The 21,066-nt window shown below is 42.0% G+C and overlaps 1 protein-coding gene across 3 annotated transcripts in view; it reads right to left on the reverse strand.

Annotated features, from left to right (window-relative positions):
- LOC149220105 (uncharacterized) overlaps positions 1-21,066 on the reverse strand; it is a 520,911-nt gene that overhangs the window by 413,327 nt on the left and 86,518 nt on the right. For all 3 annotated transcript variants that reach the window (XM_089382729.1, XM_089382728.1, XM_089382730.1), the window contains exon 3: positions 19,306-19,363. In XM_089382729.1, coding sequence (XP_089238855.1) covers positions 19,306-19,363 — 58 coding nt within the window. The remainder of the gene's footprint in view (positions 1-19,305; positions 19,364-21,066) is intronic.

Raw genomic sequence — 21,066 nt, forward strand, 5'->3', positions numbered from 1 at the left:
GCTGGAAGAGCCCAGCATTGAAGAGAAGGAGGGAAGTCGAAGTGTTGCGTAGGCAGCAAATCGAATCCTCGGAGGGATTGCGCAGTCCACCCCGAGAGGACAAAATTTTCGTGTTAAAATCTCTCTGAGTGAGTCGACAGAGAGAAAGATTTCCATATCGAAGTTTGCCAGTGTTAGAGGGAGCATCACAAAAGCATAAGCGCAAAGCAGTGTTCTGGTGAGACGCAGTTTTCTGCAGCAGTTGCTAGGACAGAAAAACGTCAGAAGAGAGGAGACACTACCTTGAGGGAATTCTTCCTCAGAGGACTTTTAGCCAAGAAGTCTGAATTCTCATTTGCTGAGAAAATCTACTATCTCCAGCAGGGAGTGCGTAGGCTAGTCTAGCAATAGCGTAGAGGAGAGAGGAGGCAGTTCAACATTTCGTTGGCAGAGATGGCAGCTAGTGGCTTGAGAGATCAGGATTGGTTGGAAGGTACATCCAACTATGTGATCCGAAAGGCAAGGATCTCATGCCTTCTGGATGAGCACGATCTCAAAACCTATGTGGACAGTGTGGTAGTTGTACCGACGGATCTAGATCTTCTCAAGAAGTACAAGGTTGAGATGGCAAAGGCCAAACGATTGATCCTCGACGGAGTGAGAGATCACGTAGTATGTCACATTGTCAGCAAGGATACTACCCGGCAAATGTGGGAAGCATTGGCTACGCTATACGAAGGTTTTTCCAAGCAGCGGAAGATGTAATTGGAGCGGAAGATGAGATCCACGCAGATGCAGAAGGGCAAATGCATTGATCTGTTCCTAACAAAGCTTTAGGAAATCCGAGACTCGTTGGCAGCTGTGGGGTCAACACCTCAGCCTACCGAGATGGTGAGGTTGGCCCTGAATTCAGTCTTAGAAGAATGGCAAGTGCTTGTCCAGAGTATCCTGGGCAGAGAGAGATTGCCAGATTGGGAAAGGACGTGGGCCGCTCTTCAACAAGAAGAGATGAGGAGAGACTTAGTTAAATGGAAACTTGATGGCAGCAGCAACAGTGGGACGAAGCCTGAGGAGGAGGAAGAGAATGCAGCGCTTGCATCTAAGGGGCAGTAGAAGCAACAGAGAAAGAAGAAAGATGTATCAAAGATCGAGTGCTTCCAATGTGGTGAACTTGGTCACTACGCTATGTAGTGTCCTCTCAAGAAGAAGGACAAGGACGAGAAGCATGATCCAAAAGCTACATCCGCAAAGGTCAAGGAGGAGTTTTCCATGGTTGCTCAGATACCTCTAGGGGAGAGGTGGGGTGATCTAGTACTATAGTTCGAAAGAACTGCAAATGCACAGGATCCTTGAGGACTCCACCTCTCGAATCAACACCTTGCTACGGGAGCCCAGATCAGTAGTAGTAGGATGGACAAGGATCAGTTGATACAGAGGAGTGTCGGAGTGACAGTTGCAGTAGCTAGGAGCGCCAAAAACTGGGCAGTGCAAAGTAGAGTTGGCAGCAGTGCAGTTGGCATAGTGCAGATTCAACAGCAGCGCAGAGGCTTCAGAGGGTCATCGCAGAGACTAGTCTCTAGGTGGAATTTCCCAAGACAAATTTCCCAAAACAATTTGTGGGTATTGTGGAATACACGTGTCCTAGCCTCCCTGCAAATTTTGAGGCTAAGAGCACATCCGATGCTACAATAAATCATCACTCCCTCTTAGCGAGGAATGTCCTCTAGTAATGCAACCTGCTAAAGCATCATTCTGATTCTGTGACATCTCTCTCTGTGTTGTTGATGTCTGACACCACTGTCCATCAACCACTGCACAAATGTTGCATTTGTACTGCTGTTGGCCCTGCCACCGCCAACACTGCATCTATACTGCAACTCCCTCTCATTTCCCGCCATTGCAACTAAGGAACCATCTATTTCTATTATTGAAACAGAATCTCCACCATACCCATCTGCTCCCTAAACTGGATGAACTTAGCTCTTCCTAAAGCTTTCGTGAGTATGTCTGCTACCTGATTTCCTATGGAGACATATTGCAACTATATTGCCCCACGTTGAACACAGCCCCTGACAAAGTGACATCTGATATCAATGTGTTTCGACCGATCATGAAATACTAGATTCTCAGAGAGTTTAATACAACTCTGATTATCGCAAAAAATACTGGTCGATTCCATCCTCTTCCTGAACACACTCATAAGCAGATTTCTAAGCCATATAGCTTCGCACGTAGTTGTGTTGGCCGCCATATATTCTGCTTCTGCTGAGCTCAGAGCTACTGAATTATGCTTCCTGTTGCACCAAGAGATCATTCCTGATCCAACGTTGAAGCAATACCCAGAGGTATTTTTCCGGTCTACTGAACTACCTGCCCAATCTGCATCTGTGAATCCATTCAATCTGACATCATCTCCTCGAGTGTATTTCAACCCATATCCAACTATTCCACGCACATATCTAAGAATGTGCCTAGTTGCTGCCCAATGCACCCTTTTCAGTTCAACCATGAACTGACTAAGGGTGTTGACAGCGAAGCAAATGTCTGGCCTAGTGTTGACCAGATACAGGAGTGACCCAATGAGCTATCTGTACAAGGTGGGATCCACCTCATCTCCTGATGCATCTATTTTCTTCCAGTTGGTGATCATGGGCGTAGCCATGGGTCGGCAATCTTGCATTCTAAATCTCTTCAGAACCTCTATAGCATATCTTCCTTGCCCAAGGAAGATCTCCCCATTCTTCTGAAAAACTTCCAACCCTAGAAAATAATGCATCAACCCATATCCTTCATGTCGAATTCTGCTTCAAGATTCCTCTTGCAATCCTTTATGAGCCTAGATGACCATGTTAGAAGCAAGTCATCCACATATAATACCAGAATAAGTGGCTCATTCTCCACCATTAGATAGTAGAGATTGGGATCAGCATCACTCTTGACAAATCCCAATTGTTGCAAGTAACTATCAATCCGACCATACCATGCTCTGAGTGCCTACTTGAGCCCATACCGGGCTTTTTTTAACTTGCATACATGAGTTCTCTTTTCATGAGTTTCGAAGCCTTTGAACTATTCTATATACACCTCTTCTTCTATCACCCCATTCAGGAATGTTGTCTTGACATCCATCTAGTGAATCTCCCATCCCATTTGAGCTGCTAGGGATATAATGGATCTGATAGAGGTATATTTGGCTACTAGGGTGAAGGTCTCCTCATAGTCTATTCCTTCCTTTTGTGCGTACCCCTTTGCCACAAACCTAGCCTTGTACTTCTCTATACTGCCATCTGTAGCATACTTGATCTTGTAGATCCACCTTGATCCTACAATTGATCTATCCTCTGGTCTAGGTACCACTTCCCAGACATCATTCGTCATGATAGAACTATACTCTTCTACCATGGCATCCACCCAAACTTGGTGTTGTACGGCTTCCTGAAAGCTGGAGGGTTCTTCAACCTGTGCTACCAAGGCTTGGTACCTGTCAGGCTATCTACACTGCCTCTTCTCGGTTCTAGGAGCTCCGACAAACTCCTCTGCATCCCTCAGCGTCTTCCGTACTTCCCTGCTGGTTCTACCACTGGTGGTGGGAGGCTCAATCAAATCCCCCTCCTATTCCTGTTGTTCCATCTGCTGAGAACTGCCTAGATTTCCTACTTCTGAGGAAATACTGGTGTTGGTCACTATGCTCGATCCAGGTGTCTGTCCTCCTGCTTGTCCTCCTTGTTTCCCTTGCTGTTGTTGGACTAATGGAACATCTACTGACTGACCTTCTGCTGGCATCTCTCGAGATTTCCTAAAAGCTCTATCCTCCATGAACTTTGCATCTTGTCTTACTACAATCTTCCTGCTGCTAGGAATGTAGATTTTGTATGCCTTCGAGGTCTCACTATATCCTACGAGGTACCCCTTTTCTGTAATCTGATCCAGTTTACTACGCTTCTCATCTGGAATGTGACAATATGCCACACTTCCGAATATCTTGAGATGACTCACCTCCGACTTCTTCCCTATGAAGACACCTTCAGGCGTTTTCTTCCCCAATGCTCTATGAGGATTTCTATTATGGATATACACCACTGTGTTACAAGCCTCTGCCCATAAGAATCTAGGCAAGTCCTAGTCATACAACATATCCTTTGCCGCCCCAAAAATAGTTCTATTCTCTCTTTGCTACTCCATTCTACTCTGGATTATATGGAGTTGTCCATTCTCTTTTGATGCCCTCCTTTGCACAGAAATCTGTGAAGTCTTTGTCCGTATACTCTCCACCATTATCTGAACGCAATACCTTTATCTTTTTCCCTGTCATGTTCTCCACAGGAGCCTTAAACTCTCTGAACCGATCAAAGAACTCATCCTTGGTCTTTAAGCAATAGATCCAGGTTTTTCTAGAGTGATCATCAACAAAAGTTGACGAAGTATTCACCACCACTAAGAGCTCTTGTGGGCATTGGGCCTCAAATATCTGAGTGTATCAATCCCAATACGACTTCCGCTTTGTTGTTACTTCTGGAAAAAATTGTTTTTGCGTACTTTCCTAGTACACATCCTCTGCATACATCATCATGCTCAGTGCTAAGGACTGGAACTCCTGTAACAGTCTCTCTGAGCATCCTCAGTGCTCCATGGTGTAAGTGTCCCGTTCGCCTGTGCCATAGTTCATTCAGTTCCTTTTCACCATTATGATTGTTGCCTATCAGTGCCATTGGAGACTCGAGCTACAATCTATACAGTCTGTTGCTTTGAGCTCCAATTTGTCTCTTCTTCTTCTAGCTTGGATGTTTGACGTATACTTTCCTTCCAATGAAGTATACATCATATCCCTTGTCCTTTAACTGGGACACTGAAATCAAATTCATTCCTAATCCGGGCACATGCAAAACGTTAGTGGCTCGAATGTTGGTTCCTGCTTCAATCTGAAATGCTTTGGTGCCTCTCCCTACCAGAGTACACTTCGTTATGTTTCCCATAGTAATCTAGAAGTCCATTTGCTCTTCTTGATAGCTCGAGAAATATTCTCGTACTCCAGTCATATGGGCTGAAGCCCCGCTATCAATATACCAAACAATTGTTGACGCTGAACTTGACAAGAATGCGAATTCTTCTTCCAATTTGGAAGATAATTCAGAGGCATCTTGATTTTCCATCCTTCTTTGTGTTATTTTTCCTATCGATTTCTGACACTTTTCTGCCCCAGCAACTGCTGCATTAAAATTGCGTCTTCACCTGAAGAACTTCTGCATTGCTCTCTCTGTCACTGGCACACTTCAATCTGGAAATCTCTCTCTCTGTCGACTCTCTCAGAGAGAGATTTTCCTATGAAAATTTGCCCTCCTAGACTGGACTGTGCAATTTCTCTGGGGATTCGATTTCCTGCCTAGCAGCAATTTCGTACTCCCTCCTCTTCAACGCTAGCTCTTCCGATCTGCACTCCTGCTTAACTCACCTCTGATACCACGTGAAAATTTCTGAATAGAAATCCAACTGCAATGACTGATATTATTTCTTCTACTTATTAATTCAGAAATAAGTTATTCACAGTGTTTCTACAGCAAATATCGAAATAAATTCTACTGCAGCCTTCACAATTAAAACACTGAAGAAAGTAAATGCAAGGAAAAACACTAGCACAAGTATAATCACAATGACAGTTATTTTTGAACAATTGTCCTCGGAAAAACCCAATTTTTGCAGCAGATGAGGGTTTCTTTATTGATCTTCAGCAAAAATCTCATGTACAAGATACAACCAGCAGAATAGAAGAGGAATTTATATGAGAAATTTTACAGACAATATTCTCATGCTCCTCAGCGAGACTTCTTACTTTGGAGAGGACTTGCTGCCCCCTCTGCGTCTCATTACGTCAGCTTCTACGTAGGGACTGCGCAGTCTCAGCATCACAGCCTCTACGTTGTCCCTCCTCCGCTCTGCATCTTCTTTCTGCTCCTGCACTCCCGACTAATGTTGATGCCCTCTCCCCATCTCACCTGCAACTCTCCCTCTGATTCGATTTCCTCTTGTCGAACTTTGACTAGTGAGAAAATCGAAGTCCTTCTTATAATCTTCCAGTTGAGTAATCAACAACCCAGATTAGATTCTAATCAATGGCTCAGATCATATTGATTTGATCCTCGTGTTCTTCTAGAAGTTTCACCCTCAATTTAATTAATACCCTTTCATTATTTTAATTTCCAAAGTTTAGACTTAGGCACCCATTAAAAATAATTAATTATTTTAATAAAACTGTCTTCGGGTGGAATTTCCCAAAACAATTTATGGGTATTGTGGAATACATGTGCCCTAGCCTCCCTGCAAATTTTGAGGCTAAGAGCACATCCGATGCTACCATAAATCAACAGTCAGAACTCTAGCAACATATGCATCATGTTGAACACCTGTTCAATCATTTTGGATGTTTTTTCGTTGTTGATGCAGTAGCAGCAGCAGTTGGAGGAGGTTGCAGTGCAAATGCAGTGTTGGCAGTGGCAGTGTCAGCAGCAGCATAGATGCAGAACTTATGAGGGTTGCAGTACAGATGCAGTGTTGGCAGTGGCACGGTCAGCAACAGTACAAATGCAACATTTGCGCAGTAGTTGGTGGGCAGTGATGTCAGACATCAGCAGCGCAGAGGGACATGTTACAAAGAAGGGTGATGCTTCAGCAGGTTGCATTACTAGAGCACATTCCTCGCTAAGAGGAAGTGTTGATTTCTAGTAGCATCGGATGTGCTCTTAGCCTCAAAATTTGCAGGGAGGCTAGGACACATGTATTCCAAAATACCCAAAAATCGTTTTGGGAAATTCCACGCGGAGAGAGTTTTATTAAAATAATTAATTAATTTTAATAGGTGCCTAAGTCTAAACTCATGAAATTAAAATAATTAAGGGGTATTAATCAAACTAACGCTAAAACTTCTAGAAGAAGACGAAGATGGAGTCCAAATGATCTGAGCCATTGATTAGAATCTAATATGGGTCGTTGATTACTCAACTGGAGGATTATAAGGACTTCGATGGGCATTTGGAAAACACATCGGGTGAGAGATTAGAGATCGAATTTCTCAGAGAAGGCAGCGCAGCAGTTGCTAGAGAATCGATTGAGGAGATTTCTTGTAGTGAGGGGCAAGGATAGTTCCGGCTGGAGAGTTTCCTGATCCGAGAATACATCGCAGAGGAGGCAGAGGGAGATCCATAGGAGGAAGCACAGAAGCCATGTTGGGCAGCATAAGGCCAAGCAGAGGCAGCGCAGAGCTTCAGAGGAAGTTCGAATTCCAGCCAGGAGAGACGAGTTTCAGTGCAGGAAGCCGGGGTGTGAGACCGAAAGGCCTGAAGTTCGAATCTCCAGACAACAGGAGATCCGGGAAGAGGTGACGCAGATCCCCAAAGAGGCTAACACAAAACTGCGTAGGCTGACGCAATAGCTGTCGCAGAGCCAGCGTGGGGCCAGCAAACCAGGGCCTGGATCAGTCGTGGATCACCAATGATAGTGTGAGGTATATCTCAGTCATCTCTCTGTCAGTCAGATTCTCTATATTGGATAGCCAGCAAGGCATCCAAAGATTGTATTCAAAAAACTATTGCTTAATAATACAAACCCTCAGCTGTTACACCGGTTTTCCCACATTGGGTTTTTCTGGGGACATTTGTCTAAAAATAACGGTGTCATGTGTTGTGTATTTCTTTCTTGCTCAGTTTCTTGTTTCCGCATTTAATTTAATTGGTGAAGGTTGCAGTGTATTAGTTTCGGTATTTGTTGTAGGATGCAGTAAATAATTTGTTCAGTAATTAACAAATAGAAGGAACTTAATCAGTTGCTGCAGTAGAAATTTGTGTCTCCAAATTTTCACAATACATACACACACACACACAGATATATATATATATATATATATATATATATATATAGATATATAGATATATATATATGATTTTGAATTTCCCTCCAACTGTCTAAATCGGCCTCATGTTGGCTTTACCCTAATGAGGCACCTTTTTGCATAGGAAAATTACTATAAATACCCTGTTGGGTTGTTCTCCAAAAACACTTCGCATAACACGTTTTTCTCTGATATTTTCGAACTATTACTTCTGAGATTTTCGGATCATTTGAGACACTTCATAGGGCATCCTCTCTAGGTTATATTTGAGGTTTTTATGAGGATTTCTTGTTTGGATTATTGAGCTTTGTCGGGGTTACAATCCCTACATATACTACAGTGATTTGATGAATGTGAGTTATGTCAACAGACCCTAATAGTGATGCGAAGTGATACACTTACATTATGATGTAAGTTGCAGACTCATAAGCAAGTTGTAGACCATATACTATGAAGTGAGTTGCAGATCTTACATTATGATGCAATTTGCAGACTTGTAAGCGAGTTGCAGATCTTACATTATGATGCAATTTGCAGACTTGTAAGCTAGTTGTAGACCTTACATTATGATGCAAGTTGCAGTCTTGTATGCGAGTAGTAGACCTCATATTATGATCTCATGTGAAAGTGTAGACCTTTTGTATTGCATGATGTGGAGACTTGAAGAGCAGATCAATTGTATTGCTAGTGATGTATACCGAAGTGATTACTGTTGATTTTTGTGTAGCTTGGGAGGTACTCCAAGCCCTAGTGTTCAAGGGTTGGAGGTCAAAGCGCCACAAGTAGGCTTGTGGGCTTAGAACCCAAGCCTGAGGTTTTGCACCCAATCGTGTTTGGGGCAATTCCGAAAGCACATTTCTATATGTGATGAAATGAGACAATAGAGGGAGGAAAGGAGAATCCAATGCTTCAAGAATCGTCGAATTCCGAGTTGTAGAAGTCGAGAAATGAATTTTTGAAGTTGACAAGTAATTATTGGTTTTCAAGTCATGTAGGCTTGAAGTAAAATTTGGCCAATAGATGTCTCTTCACTAATTCGTGGAGCCCTTTATATTGTGTATAAATATAAGGTGGAGGAGAGTAATTTAACACATCCAAGAAGCATCTTTCATAGTCTACACATCAAGAAAGCCAGCTCAAGTGCAGGAACGCGCGAGTGCATGAACGCACGAGTGTAGGAATGCAAGTACAGGAATGTGTGAGTGCAGGAATGTGCAAATTGTAGAAACACGAGTGCAGAAACGCGTGAGTGCAAGAATGCGCGAAGTGCAAGAAGGCGTGGGTGCAGGAATGCGAGTGCAGGAATGCGAGTACAGGAATGCAAGTGCAGGAACGCGCGAGTGCAGGAACGCGTAAGTGCAGGAACACATGAGTGCAGGAACGCGAGTGCAAGAACACACGAGTGCAAGAACGCGAGTACAGGAATGTGCGAGTGCAGGAACAGGCTAGGTATGTATTGTATTGATGTGTTAAGGTTGAATTGATGCTAGTGGATGATGTCCTAGGACAGGACAGTTTGGAAGTCTGTTAGCAGCCATGTGGAAGGGTTTCCTAGGTGTTGGATGCCCTAACTAGGAGCAGATGCTACAGCGAGGATTGGTCACTCGTGGACTGTTGGAGGGCAGCGTGAGAGTGGACCAAGTGTGGACGTGATTGGGCACTTATGGTCTGCTGGAGGACAGTGAGATAGTGTCCAAGTTGGAGCCCGATGAGCAACACCTTGATGGACAAAGGTAGTTGCGAGAGAGGCAGTTCTTGAGCTCAAGGGTCTAATCAACCAGGAGCAGTTTGTGGAGCCCGAGACATGTGTGTGGAGAAGGACATCTATAGCAGAAGATGGGCAGTCCTCCTAGCCCGTGTTCATTGTGGGAGATGGACATCTTGCAGTGATAGGTGGCATCCCTTCGTGCCCTATGTTGGTCTTCATTGGAGCAACGCAGGAAGACCATAGTGGGTTGAAGTCCTTGAGTAGCTGAGGAGTAGCAGTGGGCAGTTGAGAGTTGTTCACAAGTGGAGCTGTGAACAACTCGACAAGAGTCTCGATGTGTTGATGCGTTGATGGATGAACGATCAACTAGCAAGCAGATTGGATAGCCAAGGTTCAGTGGCCAGATGGACTTGGAGCATTGATAGAGGCAGGGGCTGCAAATCGGGAGCCGAAGAACCAGGCAGGTACAAGGTATAGCTAAGAGGAGTTGAGAGAGTTGACTTCATCAACCAGATGGTCAGAGTATCTTGTTGAGGGTAGATTGATTGTCGATGGACTGACACCAAGCCCCAGTTTTGTATCTTGTACTAGTGGATGTATGAGGGCCATTATCCCTGGTACAGGAGCTCTAGACTATTGTATTATATGTTGTTTTATATAACGAAGTTGGGTTTAAAATTGTAAAAACTTATCTATGTTTTGTGCATGTGTGATTTACTGCTTTATATTTCTGTTGTGCAAAGTAGTATCGTTGAGATTATTGGTTTGGTAGCGTCAAAGATTTTAAGATTCTATCCTAGACCCAAGATCGTGGAAAAACAACAATTGCAATATTGAACAGACCCAAAATCCTTGTTGATTTGGATGCTACTATAGACCTAGATCTGGAAGTGCGAAATGACTTCAATAGTATACAGATTAGGGGAGAATACAGATCTGTGTTTTGCCACAATCCTAGCCTATGCCTCTGATGATAGTATGGACAGACCCTAATGAGAGAGTCTACAAGACAAACAAAATGAATCTATATGTGAAGTATAGAAGCGATACAAGAAGTTGCATCTACAATATACAACTTGCATTTGCTATATATGATGTTGCTTGAATGGAGATACGATGTTGTTGTACAGTGATACGACGTTACAATATTGATATACTACGTATCTACAATGTTGCTACAGACCTACGATGTGGCTATGCACTGACCCTATGATGTTACAGTGACCTTATATAGGGATTATGATATAGTGACGTTGTTGCAGTGACCTTGCTCCATGATGACAGTGACTTTTCTATTATTGATGATAGTATTGTATGGCAGTATTGACAATGAATCTGGTTCATAAACGCAGTTGTGAACAAGGTATGTATAGGCCCTAGGTAGCCTAATGTGTTGGATTATGTCTCATGATATTTGTACCTTGTATCTCAACTAAACATTTGATGAATATCTAATAGAAGAAGAAGAACTGCTTTTAGTTTTCCCCCTTGTGGGGTATTTCCTTGGTCTCCGACCTAAATCATGGTGTCTCTATTGAGTATGCTTTCCTTCTGTTGTTCTTTATTGTTCCATTGTATTGTTGATGTTATTGTCCTCTCTACATAGTTGTTATTGATGATTTGATGATTGATGATATGGTGTTATGGCGTGAATGTAAAGAAAATGTTTTGAAATGGAATTATCTAAGCAGTGAACAATATATCCCTATAAAATTAACAGTAGTTTCCTACATACTAACTCATTAACTTCCTTAGAGTCAATCTTGGCTAGACGTTTCAACCCTTTCTCCATAGGTGTAGATGAGATTTTGCAATCTGTCATTCTGAACCCATCAAGCAAACTTATGGCATATTTTGTTTGGGAGATATAAATGCTCCTACATGTTTGCCAAATTTCTACACCAAGATATTAGTATAGAAGGCCTAGATCAGTCATGACAAAAGTTTTTCTCATATGCGATTCGATTTGTTTTATGACACTTTCCTCACTACCTGTAAGAATAATATCATCTACATATACAACCAGAAGAATGAAATTATTGCCAACTCTTTTGTCATACATATTAGAATCTAAAGGACTCCGTTGGAACCCCCGTTTATCCGAGTATCTAGCAATATTGGTGTACGACGCCCTATATGCATACTTCAAACCATATATGTTGATTTGGGGTAGCATCGGATGTGCTCTAGCCATGAAACTTGGTGGAGAGGCTAAATCACATGAGATCTCCAAAACCCAAAAATCGTTTTGGAAAAATCCATCCGAATGAAGAGTTATTAAAATAATTAATATTTTTAATGAGTTCCTAAGTCTAAACTTAGGGAAATAAAAATATTAATGGGTATTAATAAAGATAAGGATGAGAAGCTTCCAAAAGATAAGGATAAAGTCTATTTTAATCTTAGTCATTGATTAGGGACTTAATCTCGACTATGGATTTATCAACAAGAAAAGTATAAGAGGGGACTTGAGGGTCAGTTGGAGACACACTGAGGGAGACTAGTCAGTTCGATTTCTGGAGCGGGGTTATTGAGAAATTCGAACTAGAGGCATGGATTGCAGCAAGAGGTAGCGAGTATGGATCTAAGAGGCAGCGACAGTGCCAAAGGATCAGCACAGAGGTCAGAAAGGCAAAAGCAAAGCCACTCAGAGAGACGCAGAGGCAGCAGGACTGCGCAGTCACTGAGGGCCTGCGTGGGTGACACAGAGAGACCCAGTGCTGACGCAGAGAGGTAAATTGTTGACGCAAAGGGTCTGGGAGTTGTGTAGAGGCTAGCAGGTCAGACGTTGAGCCTAGGAGAGGTGTCAGAGAACTTATCTCAGTCAGGTGAGCCAGTTTGGCACCCAGTGTACTCAGAAAAGTTGTTTAATAATAAAATCCTTCTTTGTTGCACCGGTTTTCCCAAGTTGGGTTTTTCCGGGGACATTCGTCCAAAAATAACTGTGTTGATGTGTTTGTTTTTGTGCATGTTTTGTTTCTATTCTATGGTGTGATATATGTAGTAGAGTTTATTTTAATATTTACTGAAGCGATTTCATAAATAACTTATTGAAGAATAAGTAGGAAAAATAAATCAGTTGCTGCAGTAATAGAATTTTCACATGGTATCAGAGCAAAGAATCAGAGACATGAAGGGAAAATCAATTATGGGTCGAGATCATGATGCAGAGGCATCAACATCAGGAGACTCATGCATATTTTCAAAAAGTTGCACAAGGGATAGAAATTTCGATTTCTCTATGTTGGCTTCCAGATTGGAAGAAGAAGTTGCTTGTATAACAAGCTCGACATCATCTGAGGTATGGTATATAGACAGTGGAGCCTCCTGGCATATGACAGGAATCCGAGAATGTTTCTCTGAGTATCAGGAGGAAAGGATGAATTTTCAGATCACCATGGGGAATAAGGCAAAGTGTACTCTAGTAGGAAAGGGGACCATAGTATTTCAAACAGAAACGGGAGAGCGGTTTCAAGCCACCAATGTGCTGCATGTGCCAGGACTAGGGATGAACTTACTTTCTGTATCACAACTTCAAAGCAAGGGCTATGACATTTTCTTCATCAAGGAGAAAGTGTACATCAAACACCCAAGCTGGAAAAAGAAAGTGCAGATCGGAATAAAAAATAACATGTTGTACAGGTTACAGCTAGAATCACCAATGGCATTGATAGGCAGTCATGGGGACAAGGATCTGAATGAACTATGGCATAGACGAATGGGACATTTGCACCATGGGGCGTTGAGAATTCTCAGGAAAACTGTAACAGGAGTTTCAGATCTTAGTACAAAAAGAGATGATGTATGCAGAGGATGTGCTCTGGGCAAGTATGCCAAAGCAGCATTTCCTAGAAGTAAAAACAGGGCCAAGAGTGTACTAGGATTGATACACTCAGATATCTACGGACCTATGTCCACTAAATCTCTTAGTGGTGCTGAATACTTCGTTACTTTCATTGATGACCACTCCAAGAAAACTTGGATTTATTTTCTGAAAACCAAGGATGAGGTTTTCTATCGATTCAAAGAGTTCAAGGCTCTGGTGGAGAATCTGACTAGAAAGAAAATAAAAGTTTTGCGCTTAGACAATGGTGGAGAATATGTCAACAAGGACTTCACAGAATTTTGCACTGGGGAGGGCATCAGAAGAGAGTGGACAGCTTCGTACAATCCGGAGCAAAATGGAGTAGCAGAAAGGAAGAACCGAACTATCGTGGAAGCAACCAAGGCCGTGATGTATGATCAGGATATGCCAAAATTCCTGTCGGAAGAAGCATGCAACACGACAGTCTATGTTCAACATAGAACTCCTCATCGGGCATTGGGCAAGGTTACTCAAGAGAAAGTCTTCACAGGGAAGACACCTGAAGTCAGTCATTTCAGGATATTTGGGAGCTTAGCATATTGCCGCATACCCGAGGAAAAGAGGAAGAAGCTAGATCAAACTGCAGAGAAAGGATATCTAGTGGGATATAGCAAGAACGCTAAGGCATACAGAATCTATCTTCTAGGGACCAGGAAGGTAGTAGTTCGACAAGATGTGAAGTTCATGGAGGATAGGGCCTCCAGAAAATCTCGAGAAATGCCTTCCGAAGTGCAGTCAAAAGATGAGTCGTTGGTCAAACCACTTCAACCAACAGAAGACAAGAATTCTTCCTCAGAACAGGAAGAATCACAGGAGGAGGAGCTAACAGAAGCACCTGCTACTAGAGGAAGAACGAGCAGGGAACGAACTTAGATTCTGCGAGATGCAAAGGATTTCATCGGTGCACCAAGAAACAATAAAAGGGAGTGAAAACAGCCAGATAGATATCAAGCATTAGTAGCTCAGGATGGGGAGCTTGCCAGTTTCCAGGAGGCTACCCAACATCAGTTTTGGTTGGATGCAATGGTAGAAGAATACAACTCTATAATGGTGAACGTTGTCTAGGAAGTAGTGCCGAGGCCTCAAGACAGATTGGTGGTAGGTTCGAGATGGATCTACAAGATTAATACGCTGCAGACGGCAGTGTGGAAAAATACAAAGCCAGGTTTGTGGCTAAGGAGTATGCTCAGAAGGAAGGAATTGACTACAAAGAGACCTTCGCCCCAGTAGCCAGGTATACATCTATCAGAACCGTGATATCTCTTGCAGCACAAATGGGATGGGAGATTCATCAGATGGATGTTAAAATAGCCAGAAGGCTTTGAGACACATGAGAAGAAGTCTCATGTATGGAGATTGAAGAAAGCCTTGTATGGGCTAAAACATGCACCTAGAGCGTGGTATGGTCGAATTGATGGCTACTTGCAGAAGACGGGGTTTGTCAAGAGTGACGCAGATCCAAATCTCTATTATCTGGTTGTAGAGAATGAACCTCTAATCCTAGTATTATATGTGGATGATCTCTTCCTGACAGGATCATCCAGGCTCATCGGGGACTGCAAGAAGAATCTAGCCATAGAATTCGACATGAAGGATTTGGGACAGATGCATTATTTCCTAGGGTTGGAAGTTTGGCAGCAGAAGGGGGAGATCTTCCTTGGACAAGGGAGATATGCTACAGAAATTCTGAAGAGATTCAGGATGCAGGATTGTAGACCCATGGCTACTCCAATGATCACCAACTGGAAGAAAATTGATGCATCAGAAGACAAGGATGTTGATCCCACCTTATACAGGCATCTCATAGGATCCCTGATGTATCTGGTCAATACCAGGCCAGACATTTGTTACGCTGTCAACACCCTCAGTCAATTCATGGTGGAACTGAAGAGGGCGCACTGGGCAACAGCGGAACATGTTCTCAGATATTTACAGGGAACAATCGATTATGGACTCTTGTACACGAGGAGCAAGGATATCAGATTGAGTGGATTTACTGATGCAGATTGGGCAGGAAGTTCAACAGACCGGAAAAGTAATTCTCAGTACTGTTTCAACATTGGATCGAGAATGACCTCCTAGTGCAGTAGAAAACAAAAATCCTAGCTCTGACCTCAACTGAAGCAGAATATATGGCTGCAAGCATAGCTTCGTGCGAAGCCATATGGCTTAGAAAATTGCTTCTGAACCTATTCAGAAGAAAGATTGAGGTGACCAGGATCATGTGTGATAATCAAAGTTGCATCAAGCTCTCTGAGAATCCAATATTTCACGATCGGTCAAAGCACATTGATATTCGGTGTCACTTTATCAGAGACTGTGTCCAACGAGGAGCTATACAATTAAGCTACACTCCTACAGGAGAACATGTGGCAGACATCCTTACCAAGGCCCTTGGAAGAACAAAGTTTGATTATTTCAAGGAGAAGATGGGGATGATAAAGAACTCATTTCAGTAGCAGAAATGGGTATGATGTTGCAGTGCAGTAGCAATTAGCAGTAGCACGATGCAGCATAATGATAAGAGGTTGCAATGTTGGGAAAAAGGACTAGCTGCAACACGAATGCAGAGGGAGTTGCAGTGCAGATGCAGTGTTGGGAAGAAGGACCAGCAACAACACGGATGCAGAGGGAGTTGTCGTACGGATGCAGCAGTGGCAGTGGCAAAGCCATGGGCAGTAGTACAGGATGCAGCAGTGCAGAGGATGTTGGGCGGGGAGGCCTAGCATCAGCACAGGTACTGGTGCCATATAATCAGAGTGATGCTCAGTGTGGAGTATTACTATAGCACATTCCTCGCTAAGAGGGAGTGTTGATTTGGGGTAGCATCGGATGTGCTCTAGCCATGAAAATTGGTGGAGAGGCTAAAGCACATGAGATCTCCAAAACCCAGAAATCGTTTTGGAAAAATCCATCCAGATGAAGAGTTATTAAAATAATTAATATTTTTAATGAGTTCCTAAGTCTAAACTTAGGGAAATAAAAATATTAATGGGTATTAATAAAGATAAGGATGAGAAGCTTCCAAAAGGTAAGGATCAAGTCTATTTTAATCTTAGTCGTTGATTAGGGACTTAATCTCGACCGTTGATTCATCAACAGGAAAAGTATAAGAGGGGACTTGAGGGTCAGTTGGTGACACACTGAGGGAGACCAGTGAGTTCAATTTTTGGAGTGGGGTTGCTGAGAAATTCGAACTAGAGGTCTGGATTGCAGCAAGAGGTAGCGAGTACAAAGCTGAGAGGCAGGGACAGTGCCAGAGGATTAGTGTAGAGGTCAAAAAGGCAGAAGCAAAGCCACTCAGAGAGACACAGAGGCAGCAGGACTGCACGTCACTAAGGGTCTGTGTGGGTGACGCAGAGAGGCCCAGTGTTGATGCAGAGAGGAAAATTGCTGACACAGAGGGTCTGGGAGCTGCACAGAGGCTAGCAGGTCAGACGCTGAGCCTAGGAGAGGTGCTGGAGAATTTATCTCAGTCAGGTGAGCCAGTTTGGCACCCAGTGTACTCAGAAAAGTTGTTTAATAATAAAATCCTCCTCTGCTGCACCAGTTTTCCCAAGTTGGGTTTTTCTGGGGACATTTGTCCAAAAATAACTGTGTTGATGTATTTGTTTTTGTGCATGTTTTGTTTCTACTCTATGGTGTGATATCTGCAGTAGAGTTTATTTTAATATTTACTGAAGCGATTTCATAAATATCGTATTGAAGAATAAGTAGGAAAAATAAATCATTTGCTGCAGTAACAGAATTTTCACAATATAGAGCCTTCTTCAGTCTACAAACTAGATTCTCCTAAATGTAGACCTCTTCCTACAAAACTCCATTCAGAAAAGCACTCTTCACGTCCATCTGATGAACCTTCCATCCAAACTGTGCCGCCATGGCTATAACAAATCAAATGGTGTTCATCTTTGTTGTAGGAGCAAAGGTCTCCTCATAGTCAATGCCTTCTTGCTAAGAGAACCATTTTGCAACCAACCATGCTGATAGGTTTCATCATGTACTTCATAAATACCAGACCTAACATTTATTTTGCAGTCAACGCCTTGAGCCAGTATATGATGGAGGCCATGCAAGTTCATTGGATTGTCACAAAACATGTTCTCTAGTACTTTAAGGTCACCTTGCATTTTGCTCTGAGGTAGTTAGGTGACAAACAGATGGTGCTACATGGGGTTACAGATTTTAATTAGGTAGGCAGTGCTAGTGATGAGAGGAATTCTTTAGGGTGTTGCTTCAATTGGGTTCAAGTATAGTTTCTTGGTTCAACAAGATTCAGGCATTAGTGGCATTTAGTTCAAAGAGGCAGAGTACATGACAGCTAGCTCTACTAGTGGTGAAGACATCTGTCTTTGTAATTTATTAGCAAAGTTGACATATCAGAGCTTGGACACTACCATGACTTACTGTGGCAATCAGAGCTGTATCAAACTCTCTGAGAGTCCAGTATTTCATGACCAGTCCAAGCATATTGAGATCAAGTACCACTTCATCAAACACAGGGTCCAGAAGGGAACAGTGGTTCATCAGTGCATTGCTACAAATTAGTTGCAGATATCTTGATCAAGCCCCTGACAATGGGGGAGTTTGAGATGCTCAAGGAGAGGTGTGGTAAGGGGAGAACGCTTTCTTCAGAAAGAGGGAGTGTTAGCTTTACCTGTGCATAGCTTAAATGGTATTCCACCTTCCTCTTCTAGCAGAGCAGGCAGCAACCGTATACAACATTCCCCCTTCAGCAAAGCCATACAACATTGATTAGGGTACACTAGTATTTATAGAGAAGAGAGAGATAAGGGGTGCATGCAAGCAAAAAGCATGAATTCAACATTTTCAGTGCATTTCTAGTTTTAGATGCTTTTTTTTATATTCAATGATTCAAATTTCAGTTCTGAATCTATTTTTGTTTTATTTAGTTTTGCATGCACACGTTAGAGTGTGTAGCTCCCTAAGTTAGTAAGGGTGCCCATGCATGTGGATTCCCATCTCAGTGCAAGCTAGGTGCAGTAGGGTTGCATTTTACACTGCTAGTTAAGGCACTATTGTGGTGTGTCCAGATTCATTGTACGTCTCTTTCTCCTAGTTCATAAAGGAGAAGTGGATGGCACCATTTTGTGGTTTGAGAGTTCTAGTTTTGAGCTGTAACTTGAGCTTTCTGTTTTCAGATTTAATAGAAAATCAATGATGTCGTTTAGACTCTAGAGTGTTCAAATTAGTGTGTTTTCTATTTTAATTATCGGCAGTGTGCATTTGCAGGTTAAAGTACTCTATAGCAGAGATTTTGATTGATGTTTTCAGTTTTAGTTATCTGTGGTTTTAAGATAGTTTCTAAAGTGCAGAATCTGTTCACCATGGTCTGAATTTTGACAATAAAAAGCACCCAACAATAGTCCAACACAACTTAAAACGTGTAGAGATTAGGGTGAGATGTTATAGTATGCATTCCTTGCTGATGTTCTACTTCTCATTGCTTTAAATTTTAGGAACAGCATTGTTCCATTCATTAACGATAGGGAAAAGTGCTTCAAAGTTATAATGCAATAATTCAAGATCTAGTTTGGTATTGATTTTTATATCTGTTTGGATATAGTTGATATTCGCGGAAGATTCATGTTGCTAACCAAATTCCCATTGATATCCCTTTATAACGTTTATAGTATATACACTCCTATTATATAGTCCAACGACACACAAAACCTAATATATATGTAACTAAAAGTGGCATTTTATTTCATTCTCAGTAAATGTTCTATCGATGAACTACTATTGAGCTCCTATGGTAAATCATAAGATACCAAGCATACTTTGGACTACACTTAGTGAGTAAAATTTTAATCTACTCAAAAATCTAATGAATATAAATGTGACTTTACATACCAAGAAAATTTCCTTCCACGTCTACCAACGCCAATAAAATGTACCAATACCAAGAAACCTGCATGTGCCAAAATATGGATCAAAACCAAGCTACAGTGGCAATTTATTAAGAAACTACATATATAAAATTCTTAACAAGTGCATTATGTTGAAGTTGAAAACAACAATAAATGAAGGAGCACACACACAAGTGATCAAAAGTGAGTTGACATTGGGAAATATAATGACTTGAGCAGTTGATGTGTGAAAATTCCTACTACTCGAAGGAACCCCTACTACAGCAAATCTAAATCTACTTCACCTACTTGATTTTTAAATTACATTCATCAAGTTATTCTTCTGAATACTGAAGCAAATTACTTCTGCAGCCTACACTAATTAAATATTTGATCTCATGAAACAGAAAACAGAGCAAAGAACAATATACATAGCACACACTTATTTTTGGATACAATAGTCCTCGGAAAAACCCAATGCGGGAAAACTGGTGCAACAGTTCTGAGGGTTTATTATTATGCAGGAGAAATATCTGAATACAAATCTAGGATGCTCATCTAGCAATCCTTTATAGAGAAAATACTGGCGGAAAATCTGAGTGAATTTTACCTCACTTCACCCGGTAGAATTCCGACTGATCTGGCACAAGACTGGCTAACCCCGACTATTTTTGCACTAGCTTTGCGTTGTTGGAAATATTGAGAGGGGGGGTGAATCAGTATTCCTTAGCAATTAGCACTTTTAAATCTTTTCAGAGCATTAGTTAATCTTCAATTATTATTAATGTTTATACAGTAATAGCAGTAAATAAAATAACACAGTAGGCACAAGAATTTTAGGTGGAAAACCCCCTCCGGGTCAAAAACCACCGAACGCTTTTATAATAAATTCTTTAATCTTCAGCCCCAATTGAAATGAAAGCAACAACTTCCTATAATTCTAGAAAAGCATTCTTCTCCAACTCCCACTGGAAGGACGCCCCAACGCCCTGGTTTCTTCATTAATCAACTGAATGGATGCCCCAACACCCTAGCGAGCCACAACTCGCCCTAGCACCACCCTACCACCCTGAAGTGTTCACAGGCTCCAACCTGTAGGCGACTTCATGCACCAGCCTAGCACCTCCCTACCACCCTATAATGACTGAAATGAGACAAGAGTGTGGATTCCCGTACCAGGGACAACGATCCATGATACAATATGATTTACAATGATTTTGACCGAACACCCAATCACACTATGACCTACAACCCAACCATGACATCATCCCAACAAAGACTCCTATACCTCCCAATAATGTCTTTCCGACTCTAGGCAGATTGAATCTTTTAAAATAATGACTCTTCCAACGATGACATTTTTACAACTTTACAATGATGACTCTTGGCCTTGACACCTCTTCACAATATACGGATCGCTGTCATGTCTTCAAAGGATGTCCCCTTGCAATGCTTCCTTTGATTTGATACTTCTGCTTTTGAATTCTTGCTTGAAGTTGTACTTGAATCTTCTTCTACCTGCATGAAAAAATTGCCCAGCGAAACCAATCCCAAAACAAAACAAAATACCCTTCAACTTACCTCTGCCTGCAAAACACATGTAAGTGCATAATAATGAATAAATGCAAATTAAAATTACAATGCGTACCTGAAGGGTTCTTGTCACTTTTGTTGTGGACTTGTTGCAGCAATAGGAGAAGACTCCCACTCTTGATATAGGCCTGGACTCTATGCAAGACTATATCCAAAACTGACCTAAATATAT

This window comes from Pinus tabuliformis, chromosome Q (assembly GCF_031772625.1).
Source record: "Pinus tabuliformis cultivar Carrire ecotype Pingquan chromosome Q, CPIR1, whole genome shotgun sequence".
NCBI classification, from domain to species: Eukaryota; Viridiplantae; Streptophyta; class Pinopsida; order Pinales; family Pinaceae; genus Pinus; species Pinus tabuliformis.